This window comes from Cygnus olor, chromosome Z, assembly GCF_009769625.2.
Source record: "Cygnus olor isolate bCygOlo1 chromosome Z, bCygOlo1.pri.v2, whole genome shotgun sequence".
NCBI lineage: Eukaryota > Metazoa > Chordata > Aves > Anseriformes > Anatidae > Cygnus > Cygnus olor.
Genome location: NC_049198.1, coordinates 3,427,181 through 3,441,068, shown reverse-complemented (window position 1 = coordinate 3,441,068; position 13,888 = coordinate 3,427,181). Strand labels below are relative to the sequence as shown.

The 13,888-nt window shown below is 40.6% G+C and overlaps 1 protein-coding gene across 10 annotated transcripts in view; it reads right to left on the bottom strand.

Moving 5' to 3' along the window:
• Positions 1-13,888, bottom strand: part of PIAS2 (protein inhibitor of activated STAT 2) — a 37,870-nt gene that overhangs the window by 7,445 nt on the left and 16,537 nt on the right. For all 10 annotated transcript variants that reach the window (XR_005815158.1, XR_005815159.1, XR_005815160.1 and 7 more), the window contains exons 3-11: positions 11,463-11,547; positions 10,796-10,846; positions 10,580-10,670; positions 6,078-6,212; positions 3,079-3,184; positions 2,407-2,480; positions 1,370-1,530; positions 657-790; positions 35-206 (exon numbers count right to left, since the gene is read on the bottom strand). Coding sequence is in view for 6 of the 10 variants with exons in the window: in XM_040540592.1 (XP_040396526.1) it covers positions 35-206; positions 657-790; positions 1,370-1,530; positions 2,407-2,480; positions 3,079-3,184; positions 6,078-6,212; positions 10,580-10,670; positions 10,796-10,846; positions 11,463-11,547 (1,009 nt within the window). In the remaining 4 variants the exon portion in view is untranslated. The remainder of the gene's footprint in view (positions 1-34; positions 207-656; positions 791-1,369; positions 1,531-2,406; positions 2,481-3,078; positions 3,185-6,077; positions 6,213-10,579; positions 10,671-10,795; positions 10,847-11,462; positions 11,548-13,888) is intronic.

The window sequence follows — 13,888 nt, the reverse complement described above, 5'->3', positions numbered from 1 at the left end:
ACATTATGGAATAACAACTTTAAAATTGACAAACCCTTTGGTTGGGCTTCCTTGTGTTTCAGACATAAATATGCACTTCCTTTTGGCAGGAGGATCTTCTTCTTCATCAGAAGAGCTTTCAATTGTCAAGTCAATCACATCAACTTTTTTCTTGTTTACCTCATTGGCCACTGTCACAGAACACGGTTTGCTAACAACACTGGAACCTAAACCAGAAAATAAAATACCACTTTTTTTTAAAAGGCATTTGACATCATCAGTTTCAATTTGCAGCAAAAACAGTATCTCAAATACTGTTTTAGCTCATCTGCCTGACCACTGCAGAGGCCATCATGACCCTGGACCAGTTTTATTAGTAGTATTCTGTGTCACAATGAGAATTATTGAGCACAAGCTTTAATCTTGACTTAACAGTTTAAAGACCTATAACAAGAGCAACTTTTTTTTTTAAGTGCTGTTATAGAGAACCAAGACAAAACCCACAAATGCACATTTTTAGAGATACAACCCTTGCTTTTTAGTTTTAAAACAAAATTATTTAGCATACACCCCACAAAACAGACATCAACATCCATACCCATTATCCCAGCTGCAATTAAGTCTCAAGGCATCAAGCTTTTTTGGTGGTTTGCTACCAATATCCAAGATATACTCACTTTCTATTTTGGTGCACTGTGGACTAGAGACTTTCACAGCATCTTTTTTAGGCCTCATGGGGCACCAGGAACCATCTTCCTGGAATTTAATCTCATCCACATCTGAACATTCATTAAGGATTTCCATAAAGAGCCTGAAAAATAAAGTTAAGCAATTTCGATTCCAGGCTTTTCCTAAGTGAAAAGGAGACAATTAAGAAGTTGATTACAATAAAGAGTGACCCACAGCACATACTCCACCCCTCATTTGTCTTCCCTGAAGACCTGCAATTACAACCTTCGTGGACATCCATACATCAAAATCAAAGTATCCCAACCTATCCATGTTCTACTCCAACATTATCGCAGTTCAGAGATTCCTATATAGCAGCAGAAGCAATCACCCTTTGAATCAAGTTTTACATAGCTTATATGCTAAACTTTAAGAGTTAATAGCCTCACAGATTGTTCACATAAAAGGGAGACATCCTTGGATGTCACATTTGGATTTCTCCAGAGATGATATGCTGAGGCTCAGGAGTTTGATGATGCAGTTACGAGATGAGTTCTCGCAGTTTGTTACATGGGAACAGAAACTAAAGGATTCTAATGGTTCCTCCCAGTCTAATGTACTTTCTCAAAAGTAAAAATGGCTAAGCTTTAGGTCACAAAAATAATTAGTACAACATGAAAAACTTGAAGTAATTTTGTATTCTGCAAGCTCAGTCTCTTACCCATCTAGTATTAGGCTCTCATAAGCTGCCTTTTTGTCGCAGACAGGACAGATCCAGGTAGGCTTCTTCTCATTCATTTGAAGATAAAGAGCAGCATCAAAACATTGCAGGTGTGTGCAAGTAACAGCCCGGCATGGAATTGTCAGTCTCATTTTTCCCAGCTGCAGGAGATGCATTTAAAGAATGTCAGAAGAAAACGAAGTGAAGTAGACCTGGATAGCTAACAATGAAATCAGATGCAACCAGGAAGGTAACAGTCACTTCTCACTACAGAGTGTCCAACACTAGGTCACTGTGTGCAAATCCACTCCAAAGCACGTACAAGGTACCTGAACGAAGAAGACAGCAGTCCTCAAAGTCTTTACTGAGTTGAGAACTGTCAGAAACATCATTTCTAGGATTTTTTTTTTTTCTTTTTAAATAGGAAGACCTACTGAAGCAGCCACTTTGTCATTTCTTGGCCAAATATCTCAGGGTTTGATTATTTTGTGATCTGTAGTTATGTTAGACTCAGGATGACATTACACCCATTTCAGTGTAAGACTTAACAGACCAGTCACAAACACAAGGTCAGTTTCTATCTGGAAAGAGAAAACCCAAGGCAGCACTACCTTGTTACAAGGTGATCAGTTTATTTTTCCCTTGTAGTAGTTGGCAGTAAAAGCAATACCACCAAGACCAGGAGTTCTGAAGTTCTGCTCCTCACTGTGCCCTTTAATTATTCTATCACCCTCCCAGGTAGGATCGATGCCTCCATTGCACAAGATCACTCCTTTAAAAGGCCTTAATACACACACACAGGTAGCAACTTGACTCTGACTGCATTACAGCTGAGGCATTCACAGGTCTAAACCATAGTTGGTTAAATGCTGCTGCAGTCAGGTGCTTGTAGGTGTACTCTTCTCTTCATTTGCATTAATGAATCAGTGTAACAAAAGCCAGTTACGTTTCTGAAGCAGGGTGCTTTACAAACAGACCAACTCTGCACTAAAAATGAAAACACAAATCAGTATATGGTAATTTCCAGCCTTACTTACAGGACACATCAGAGATACCCGCAGACTGGTTGTGGCAATCTCACTGTCAGGATCTGCAGTTAGTTTTTCTTTAACTACCAAAATAAATTAAGAAGTTAGAGATGGGCACAACTATTTAAAACACTAACCTTGATTCTCTAGTACATATACTTTGTTTCCAGCTATCTAAAAAGCCCTGAGCATCTAAGGAAGCTAGTTAAGAGCAAATGCCACATAAGAATAACTTCACAGGCAACTGGCAAATTGCATCATGAGACTGTTTTGATGTGCAGCAGATGCACTTCTGGCCACAATGGTTAGTAGAGCAAACTCTATCCAACATGCAAGGAGATAAAATCATCAGGGAGTGAGGTATAAAGACAAGACAATCAGCAGCACATGCAGGTGAACAAAACACACATTTAGGCCATCTATCTGCACCTCACTGCCCACTACACTGAACTGCTCTCAGCATTCTCTTGAGAACATTTCAGAGGAAATCTCTAGATACTCCTCTCTGCTGGCTAGGGACCTACACTGAATCAGTGCACGATACCTCAGCAACAGCAAAAAGAACCTGGGCATGGATTTTTCTTTTCAAAATGCTGCAAATCTCCTAAGTACTACCAGTTCTAGTTTTAAAGAGCCACCAACCACCCTCAGTAAGGAATCAGGAAGGTTAATTTGACTTACTTAGTGCTCTGGAATGATCAGGGTTTCTGATACCTTTCATTTTTAACCTCTGCAAAAGCATAGCTGAAGTGAGCTGACGAACGAGATACACAGACATGGAGTAATTCTACAAAAAGAGTAATTAAAGATGAAATATTGATTTAACACCATATATCCACTACAGCAACATGTCACTATTATACTGGTTGTAACATACAGTAAAAAAAACATGCTGATTTTTTTGCTTTGTAGTTATGGAAATACTTTGCGAAGTACTGACAGATGACTTCATTACTATGAAAGAGTCAATCTGCCAGAATTCTTTCACTAACCAAGTCAAGTCACCTCACTCCAGTTGCAACTTAACTACAAGAAAAGTGTTCTCCACTACCAGGAGACAATCTGGGCTTCGTCTTGAAAAGATGACTTACACTGGAGATACAATTTCTTAAAACATGCAGTCTGTAAGCACTTCTCATATTTTTCTCCTACACATTTCCCTTTTACCACTGTCATTCTCTTTAATGCAGAGCTCAAAGAGAAACTAGCTATAAAGAAAAGATTAATGTTGTTTCAGGTGCAAACACCACCTTCAGATGGCACACAACAGCATCAGTTTCTTTGTACCTTCTCTTCAGCTTGCTGCTTTTAAGCCAAGCCTCATTAGACCATACCTACTCCTTTCAGGCTGGCCATATTCCCTAGCATTTACCGCTGTTCCCTAATTCATGCCACTTGTCAGCTTCCTTTGTTCAAGATTTCCTCTCCAAGTGAAGAGAAGAATCTGCAAGCCCCGCCACTGCAGAATAACAATGGTTTCATCTGTGTAACACTCACAACGTGCAATCTCATCTCCACTCCCTGCCAGCCACCTTCTTATAGCTCCTACATGACCAAGCACTGCTCAGGAATTTTAAGCACAAGAAATCTACCACCCTGCTCCTCCTTTACCATCCATATCAAAGACAGCTCTAACCTAGACGAACAGATAAAGTTATCAAAATGCACAGGAAGCCAATAAGACAAGTGTCTTGCTTTCCCCATCCCTGCGAAGAACGACTATGTTGTGTACCGTTTATTACCTACAGAATTAATATTACAGGCACTAGCCTGTCCAGCTCTCTGGGATAAACACCTGCTCTCCTCAGAAGCCCTCCTCTATCAGAGAAGTAGATGCCAATAAGACCTTAGCCTGCTGGCACTCCACACTGTCCCCAGAGGTTTCAATTAGAAGATGAATAGCAAAGGCCTGCTATGCAAGTTCTACTTAGAACAGAGCCTCAGCATTAAACCAGAGACTCACTTCACCTCCCAGGACAAGGGAGCAAGGCTGGAACAACCTCTCATTCATCTGCTTGCATGGGGATATATTTTCGCAGACACAGGAGGAAGAAAGCACGGAGGCAAAGGGAGAGCCAAGACCTCACACAATCCTGCAGTCATTTCTAGAGTCTTGTGCTTTGATCGAGAAGCAATGGCTTAGGTCTTTCCCACCCTCATTCTGTTTTAGGAAAACTTTGCTGTCAGCACTGCCCTTCATTCCTTTGCTGAACATGAACTTTACACTTTTTCTTTAAGATCTAAGTTTCTACAAGTTTATGCTGGAGTCTCACTTAAAGTGCATGATGCCTCCAACACAGATTTTGATTTTAAAGGAGGGGTAAGCTACTCTGACAACAATCCAGAAGGACTTCCAGAAGTAGCCACATATGATGGTAAATCAATGACCACTTATTCTTCCAACAGCTGCAAGGGCTGCTACAACAGCTACAGAAGTCTTGGAAGAATTGAGAGACTCCCCACTTTCCCCTCTTTTCTTAGTAAATCCCCAGGCAGATTTCTAAGCAGTCAGCTAGCCATTTGAAAGGCTAACTCCTTCTAAACTAATAACTTCTCATTTCCCCAAACCCAGAAATTCACCTATAGGCACCAGAGAGCAAAAGGTATCACATCTGTCACCATCCACCTCAACTCCTGCCACCGAAGTCCAGCACACTTTTCCTCCTCAACACAGGTTTCCATGAAGAACTGCATTATGAAGATGCTTCTCTCTCTCTCCCCCCTACCCAGGTCTCCATTACTCCCTATATTAACACTCAAGAAGTCAGTTCCCCCTTAAGTCACCTAAACTTCCAGGAATATGCTTCATTTTTAACAATTGGCACATGGCTCAGATACCCTGCCTTACAAATGCACACCACTATGGCCCAAGCACAGCATCACCAAGATGCATCACACCCTACAGCAGCTGGCAGCGGGCAGCCTGACAGCTCCCCTGTACACTTCCCTGGAACTTGCCACCAAGGAGCTATCTGAGCTGGAAATTCCCCCTGATTTACCTTATTTACAAGTGCAGTTTTAACTCAGACAAGACAAAAGAAAAAGAATCTCAAAAGAAAAGATGGAAATATCCATGAACTAGTTCTTTCTATAAAAATTCCTTTTGTAGAACTATTTGGTATTATTTGGTTAGAAAATACAAAAGCCCCACGAGCAAATGCATGTCTCCTCTCCCACTCACAGGGCCTTAGAACATCTGCACATTTTAAAAGCCTTCTCCAATGGATAGCTACAAAAAAAAAAAAAAGAGAAAAAACCTTTAAGACATGGCTACATAATCTCATATTCATATGATTATACCTCCAGGCTACAAAGTAGCTTCCCCTTTTATGTCTGAACTCTTCAGTGTTTACACCACAAAAAGAAAGTTATTTCTAACATATTTCAGGCAACCCCTAATAACAAACTTGCCCAAAAACGCTCTCAAAGAAAGCCAAACTCCCCATCCATGTGAACTCTATATGGAACTCTATATGGTCTCTGCAATCTGTATGCAAGTTTTTTGTGTTACTGTAAGCTACCATACTTCAAGAGCTAGCTTTTTTTCCTGGCATCAGAAATAAATGCAGCCACTTTGTAACACCGTACGTCTTGCCGGCATTATCAGGCAGTGGGTTAGAAGGAACGCTAGACAAGGTTATTCAGACTACTTCCTACATCCCACAAAACAGACATCTTACCTTCCCAATTTCAGAAGCCCAGGAAATGGAAATCTGGTTTGGCACTGCTGATGACAACCTAACTAGAGATGTTATATTCAAGGGACGCCCAGGTCGCTTCTGTTCAATTCCATTTTTCGGTGGTGGAGCATATCCCTACAGGAAGAAGAGACAAAAAGCATTACCAAGTCTCTCCACTGTTAACTGCTTAAACAACTTATTAGTTTAAAACTGATCTGTGAGAAACAAGTGAGCCTAGAGGTTCTCTAAGCTGGAGACTGAAATCAACACTTATTTTGAGGAATACCAGCCTTGGATAGTCCAATACCATAACTCAACCACGGTTATAAAGCATTTTTGATTTTAAAGGGATTTTGCATAAGTGCTGAAAAGGTAGAAGAGAACACAGTACTCGTCCAGGTAAGTTTACTGGAGAAGTAAAAAAAAGCATTGAGGCTTTGTCAAAAAATAAGAAGTTGTTACTGCTCCCCACACCCCACCAAAAGCAATCAGAGCCTCAGAAGGACACAACCTCAGCAATCAAAAGACAGCAAGTCATGAACCATTAATTCAGTCTTTCATGTCCAAAGAATGCTGCATTGATTTTATTTAAGAAACGGTAAATTCTTGTCCCAAGAGCTCTACAACCCCTTGGTGTCTGCTTTGCCTTGAATTAACTACACCTAGCTTCACAAAGAACAGGTTGTCACCTGCATGCTCCAGTGAGGACCCTGAAGATGAGCTGCTCATGGAATACCAGGTATATTTAAGAGCTAACAGGCTTTGTTATTGTTAGCAGAAAAAAAAATCTACTAGGTACTAAGAAATTCTTAAAAGCTGCGCAAATAATCTGGACCAGCTTCTTTTTGTAGTTTTATGACATACAATGCTTGCAAACTGAATCAGAAGCCACCCAGTTCCCTTTTGATTCTAGACAAGCACACTTCAAGCAGAGGGTACTTGTGCTATGTGAAGCATGTGGCCCAGCTGCAGCTTATTCATCTCATCCTACAACCGTCACTGTGAAAGCAGCCGGTCTGTAACAGGAACCCAGAATCTGTTTGGAGCTCAAGCAGACATCCTGCAGTCCACTCATCTCAAGATCTCATCTTGCATCAGAAGGATGCCAATAAGAGACTGAAGCCTGCATGTTGCACGGAAGAAGTGACTGCCAGATTTCATCCCGTTCAAGATACTGTTGTTCTACACTAGAAACTCTTCAGAAACAATACACTGAAAAAATACATGTTTTTTTAATGCAGAGTTAACATGCACATTCATAGCCTAATGTTTCAAAACGGAGTTACTGTGAAAGATGACTTCTGAAAATAAAGACTGGAAGTAACAGCGACAATTGCTGGTGTGTGCTAGTTCATTGGAAACTCCCACAGAGTGCACAGGATGTGTTCTGTGTTCACCTATTGATATGGGAAAGCAATCTGAAAAGCTCCTGTACTAGTAGAGTCAACACACAACTTCCAGCCTTCAGTGGAAACCTGAACAGAATCTTCTCTAGAGTTTTATTGCAGAAGTGCAGCACAGCCAACACACCCAGGCCACCTCTTCCAACAGTGGGTCAGACAACTCAGCACAAAGCAGACTCTCTGGCCATACTTAATTCATTTCAAGGATTAGGAATAATAACCTTGATGTTTCATTTAATTCTTAGCTCCAAGAAGGAGTTTTAGGAAAATCTTCACATTGCGTCTAGTTGGTATTTCTAAAGTTTCCAGCCACTTTCCTTTTTTTTTTTTTTTTTTTTCTTTAAGTATTTGCCTTCATAGCTAGTATGTAGGCAAAACCAGCAGAAAGCCTGCTGTATCTTTTGTCTTGCCACATAAGTCATCTCAGGCAACTCAAAACTGGAGGCCTCTTCTGCTTACTGGAAGAGCTTACCATAGGATAACCACTGCCCTTAATCCAGGGCAGACTCTGCAGTTGTCATATCGTTTCCCAGGTTTCCAGAGCAGTTCTGCCACTAGTCCATACTCCTCCCTGGAAAGGCCACCCATGGCTGTGCTACACTACTGCCTTTTATTAATCTTGCACAGGGCTACTGCCTGCAGCAACAGAACAGGGACCCAGGTCTGCCAGACCAGAGCAGAGGACAGCAATTGCTGAAGAAGTCTTCCAAAACTTGTTCTTGCCCCAGATGAGTGACAGTAGCTATGAAGAGTCTTCCCATGTGTGCTTTATCACAGTATATGGAGGCAGCAGATGTGTGAAAAAGCAAAGAAAGGAAGCGAAGAATGCAACTGTTTGGGTTTTTCTTGACAACTCCCATTTTTCCCTTTTTGGAAGGCTGACACTGCTGCTCACATGCTTCATTTCAGTCAAGCTTTTGATGTTTTCTCCCACAAAGCAAAGATCCTCAGGGGTCAGATTCGATCTTGTACTCCTAAAACACATTAAGAACTTCCGTTCCTAGCCTTCTGGGACTTAAAGAGAGAACGCTCTGCTTGCCTATCACAACCAGCACAGCCTAATACTGCTCAGTTAGGCTGCCAATTCCAGCAGCTAGCATGTGCCAGAGTTATTTGGGTCTAAGACTTCCACACTTCTTCCAAGAACCGTAATGGTCAAAACAGGTGGACTCTGCTGTAACAAAAAAAAAAAAAAGGATTGAGAGAAAGTCTGATTGCTCTTCCATGTGGTCATTCCTAACCTGCCTTGACAGATTTCATTTTTGTCCTTTGAAAGAGACCTGCAGTGGTCTACAGAGGTTCCCTGGGAAGAAAAGCAAGTTATTTCTTTGGACTTTTGAGTTTTGTCTTGCCTACACTCACATGAGAGGGCAACATGAGAGTCACCTACTGTAGGATGTTATGTATAAAATTCTTGTTATTTGCCAAGACACCAGCATGTAATGCTCCACATTTATTCTTTTCAAGTCGAAACTCTGAGAAGTAGACACAGACAGTTGCAGGAACACAAGAAAACACTGCAGTAGCATGAGCTGGCACAACCTAAAGCAGTATTGACACACTGGCAGCACTTCTTTGAAGTTTCTGATAAGGACTGCAGCCAATGAGATAACCTAGAATAATTCAGCCATCTGCAGAGGCATGAACGGCTATACAAGGGAAAGGCAGAACAGTACTCATTTAAGAATTGTGCAAGTTGACAACAAAGCCTGGTATCACTGATTAGTTACTTAACACTACTGAAGTGGACAACTGTCGTCTCTGAGGTAGAAGAGTTGCCAAGACAAATCATTTATTTACTTTCTCACTTAAAGTTTCTGCTGAATAGAATAATGAACCATCTTAGAGCATGCAGGAAGAACCTACCGGATTTAAATCTAAAGCAAAGTGGAAGTCCAAGATCAGACAATTTTTTCTACAACTGTGACATGTTACACATAAAATGGACAGCATAACACAGTATAACATGTATAAGGTATATTAACAAGACTGAGAATCATCAGTCATGATATCAACAGAAAAACAGACCCAATTCTTTTGGGTTGCTTGAAGAAAGGAAGACATCTTCAGAAGAAAGGAAAACCTCCAAGTTTATCACAGAGAACAGTTCGTGTCTGCAGGAAGTACTGACCAGGAAATGCCTCAAAGAAACCCTTTTATATGCTGAAGACAGACAGAGTGGTGCAATTGTTAAAGAAGGAGGTAGAAAAGAAGCACGGGAGAGTCATTTAGGTTGATCAGAGGCAAGAAAGTAGCCATGGTCGCACATGAATGTGAGGAAGCATAGGGGAAGAATAGAACATGATAAACGTATCTGACATGCCAAGAAGGCAGCAAACATTCTGAGATAACATTTCACATCTCTATTTCCATCAACCATTTTACATACACTGCTGAAAAAAACTCTACTTTTTCCATCTTCCAGAAGTGTTTCAGAATGAATTGGGTAAGAGTTTCCCCATTCTGGGGTAGAGAAATACCTGTTTCAGATATTTGTTCACAAATAAGAGCGCTTTCTCCCTTTTCGTATATATTCAAGCCTCAAGGTGGCCCTGCCCACCCAGTAATTTTTATGGTAGAAACCAAAGTGCCTGACTGCTAACACTGTTCTATTCCAGGATCAGCAACAGCTTGGAGCCCTACAACATGCCTGTTCTTCATCCCTGTGATGAACGCTGCTCTAGCCAGAGAGGTGCAGAACAGTATACAAATACATCCACAAGATGATACTGTTTCCTCACAAGTAGCAACTCATACCAGTACACAAATAGATATACTAACCAGTGAGGGCTACTGCCAATCATGTCAAACTCAATTTTAAGACCCATAATGAAGATTCCACATGTTCTGTTACCTGCACAGATGAAGCTTGCTACAACTGGCTAAAACATAATTAAGCCATGCAATGGCTGTATCATGATTGATAGCAGTAATAGCTACCTCACATAGGCACACAATTTGTGCATTTGTTAACATTAATATCTGGAGAAAATTTGAGTGATAACAATAAAGTGCTTGATTGTTTTAGGAAACTAGCATTACAGAAAAACAAACACCCCAAATCAAAGAAACCACAAATACATGCAAACACAAGCTTACCGGCAATGGAAACAGCTTCCCATTTACTTTAATGCACAAACTGTTAGGGTAATTATCTTCTTGAGGACAGCTTGTCTCTGCCAGACATAACCTATACCCCAACAAAAGAGAAAGCATAATTTTCAAGTGTCACTACATTCATGTGTCTCCACAAACATCAAGACATAACTTCTTAATTGGCTACTATAACATAAGAAAATATAATGAAAAAGGTACCTTAGCTGAACTTGGACTGTGTAATCTCTCCTGCCCCCTGGCAAGAAGTCCCTATGAGAGAGAGAAAGGAAAACACAAGCACCTCTTTAGACAGCAGGTCTCATAATCCAGTCACACACTGAAAGAACTGGTACACCTATTCCATCACTAAGTGTTGCTCTTATTTTATTAAGTTATAAACAAGTCTTACGAGTGATACCTCTTTTTAGGTACTGCAAGTTAAGCAGGACTTTAGGATTGCCATCTTCTCTCAACAGCTTATGGTAACAAAGAATGGTGCTGCCGGGGGGGGGGGGGGAACAGGTTTTTTGCTATCCAAAAAAAACTGTTCACATCACAGGTCCTGTAAGAACATGAATCCTGGGACAAAAGATAAAAGCAGCCTTCCATTCCTGCAGTCAGGAAATGTGCAGGGGATGAAAGCCTACCACCTCTCCAAATAGTAACAATTACTGTTTCAAGTAATTGTGAACTCCTCAATGGCATAAGATTTACCCAAATATACAAAATTTCTATGCTAATTCTGGAAGAAACCAGAACAGATTAATTCAGCGTAACTATTTGAGTATTATCATCCCCCATCTGCAAGCTTATGAGATGCATCAAAAAATAAAAAAGAATCCCCTTGTCCTGAACTTTTACCTATGCTATACCAAACACTTCTTACCTGGAAATACAGATTTCTCTGACCTGCTGAGGTGTTAAAGCAAAGATAAAAAACTTCTCTTGGAACCTCTGAATACTGCTCTGTACTAGAAAAAAAAGAGACAAGAGGAGGTTTAACCATGGTGATTAAAATCATTGATTAGAACAGGACCTGCAATTGAGTTTTTTTCCTGAAACAAGGCACAAGTCACTTAAGAACACAATCAAATTGTTGTTGAACTGCAAGCCATTGTCAACAGGAAAGCAACAGACCAAATCATTCCTTCAGCTATATTCAGATGGCTAATATCACATTACTTTTCAGTATTAAAAACAGCTTGGCAAGCTGCACTGTAATCCTCAGGGGAAGAAAGATGCAAACACAACAAAATATAACACTGGATACCTGGAGCAAGTACTACCAGAGAGATGTTCACAACTATTTTAAGGTACTGTGATAGGAAAATGCACACCAGAAGCTATTAATGGACAGCTGGAAAATTACTCAGTGCAGAAACAGCTAAAGGTAGCTAAGTTGTTGGGGAGGAAGGTAGGGAACAACTCCTAATGCCAAAGAAGCCAGCTGGATGCTACGTCTGGGAATACTCAGCACGAAACTTTGGGGAGGGGACATGTGTCAAAATAAAGATAACTTTTGTATCAGAATCCTACTTGTCTGACAGTGATGGCAAGCAATAGTATTCTTGTATTAAGGATTCATAGTACGTACATAGTCCTTTTCTATATCCTTTTGACTTGAAGAGTTAGAAATCTTGACCTGAAATAAAGGTAGACTAGACTTGTCCAACAGTTTAAAGTAGCAGCAAGGAGAACGAGCCTAAAAATATCACCATTAAACCAGCCAAACTGAAGAGTTAGGTTGACATGTACACTGTAACATTCAGAGAAGAAAAATCTGCCTGGAAAACATACAGAAAGGAAAAGCCCAGGTGGAAGAAACACACACACAAGTTCCTCAAGCAATTCAAACACAGTATCATGCACTCACGTGCACACATTAGACAGCATTTTATATTTCAAAATATTTGGGCACATTTTAAATGGAAATTGTTATTGTACCAAGTGTGGATTAAAGCTAAACCCCACATCCACACCTGCTCTTATGCCCTCATAAAAGAATACATATACACATCCCTTTCAGAGAGCTGCAGTGAAGCAGACTGTGCTCCAAGCACTGACCTATGTGTCCCATTTGATTTCTGAATTCTTAAACACACATTTGTTCCATGTCCCAACCACTCACATCTACTAAGTTGGACTATGATCTACCCATATCAATCTGAAAATATTTATTAAGGAAGGGTTTTTTTTCAGATGTGCTCATGAACCGAGGCTAAAGTCACTAATTCGTTATTTGCACAGCAAGCCATTCCTCACTTCTCATTTACCCGCTCCTTCTCACACAGAGCTACAGCTCCAGCTGCTGCCATTTTCAGGTACTGTGTTCTGGGAAGAGTTTGAAGGCAAGCAGGTACTCAGTTACATTCCTCCTGTCCCCATCCAAACGTTTCAGGACCAGGTATGTAATCCTACTTCTATGAGAGCTGGGCAACATGCAACAGAGAGCCTACAGTTTTCAAGGGAAAAGAAATTTCATGCAACTTCATAACACAGTGACACCCTGATGAAGCATTCATTTTAAGAAGCAAGCATTTCCAAAGCTGAAGATAGCTGTTACAGATAGTTTTCCAACATATTACTGCCACCTCCAGGTATCATTGACCAAAAAACAAACAGTAACTGCACAGCAGAAATACAATGCAAAAAACACACCACATTAGACAGGAGATGGCAACTACATGGCTGGCAACAAACCTAGTTCATTATGAGCCAACAGTTGTGCTGTAATACAGAATAATTAAGGAACATAATTAAGATATTCAGCTACTGTATGGAGTGAACATAAGGAGGAGGAAGCCAGGATGAGCTGTAGAGCCAGCCAATACCAAAGCACACATTAATACCAAGCCCATCCATGCATTAGGACAATGATAGGGAGAGGGACCTGAAACAGGGAGAGGAACCTTCTCCCTAACAGGGTGTCATGACACACAAGCACAAGTGACAACAAGTAGTGTAAGGAACACTAGCTAGTAATGCCTGCTGCTCTAGATAGTGGAGGATGACCAGCATATGCCTCACTTAGGTACAAGTCACAACGTAAGACACTTATCACTTACGAAACTAAAGAGTTTAGCAGGATGCAAACAGCTTGCAAAATGTTAAGAGTGTTTCTAAACAGTATTACTAAATCATTACAGAATATTTTCTACCCTATAAGGTAAAACAGGTTGAATTTCAAGCCTATTTCCAAATAAATAGGCTCAAGAATGAGGCGCTTGAATAAGCTAACTCAGCCTTCAGGTTGTTTGGAAGACAAAAGATATGCTCTGCGTTTTAACCTGCAGTATGGCAACAACCAGCAGG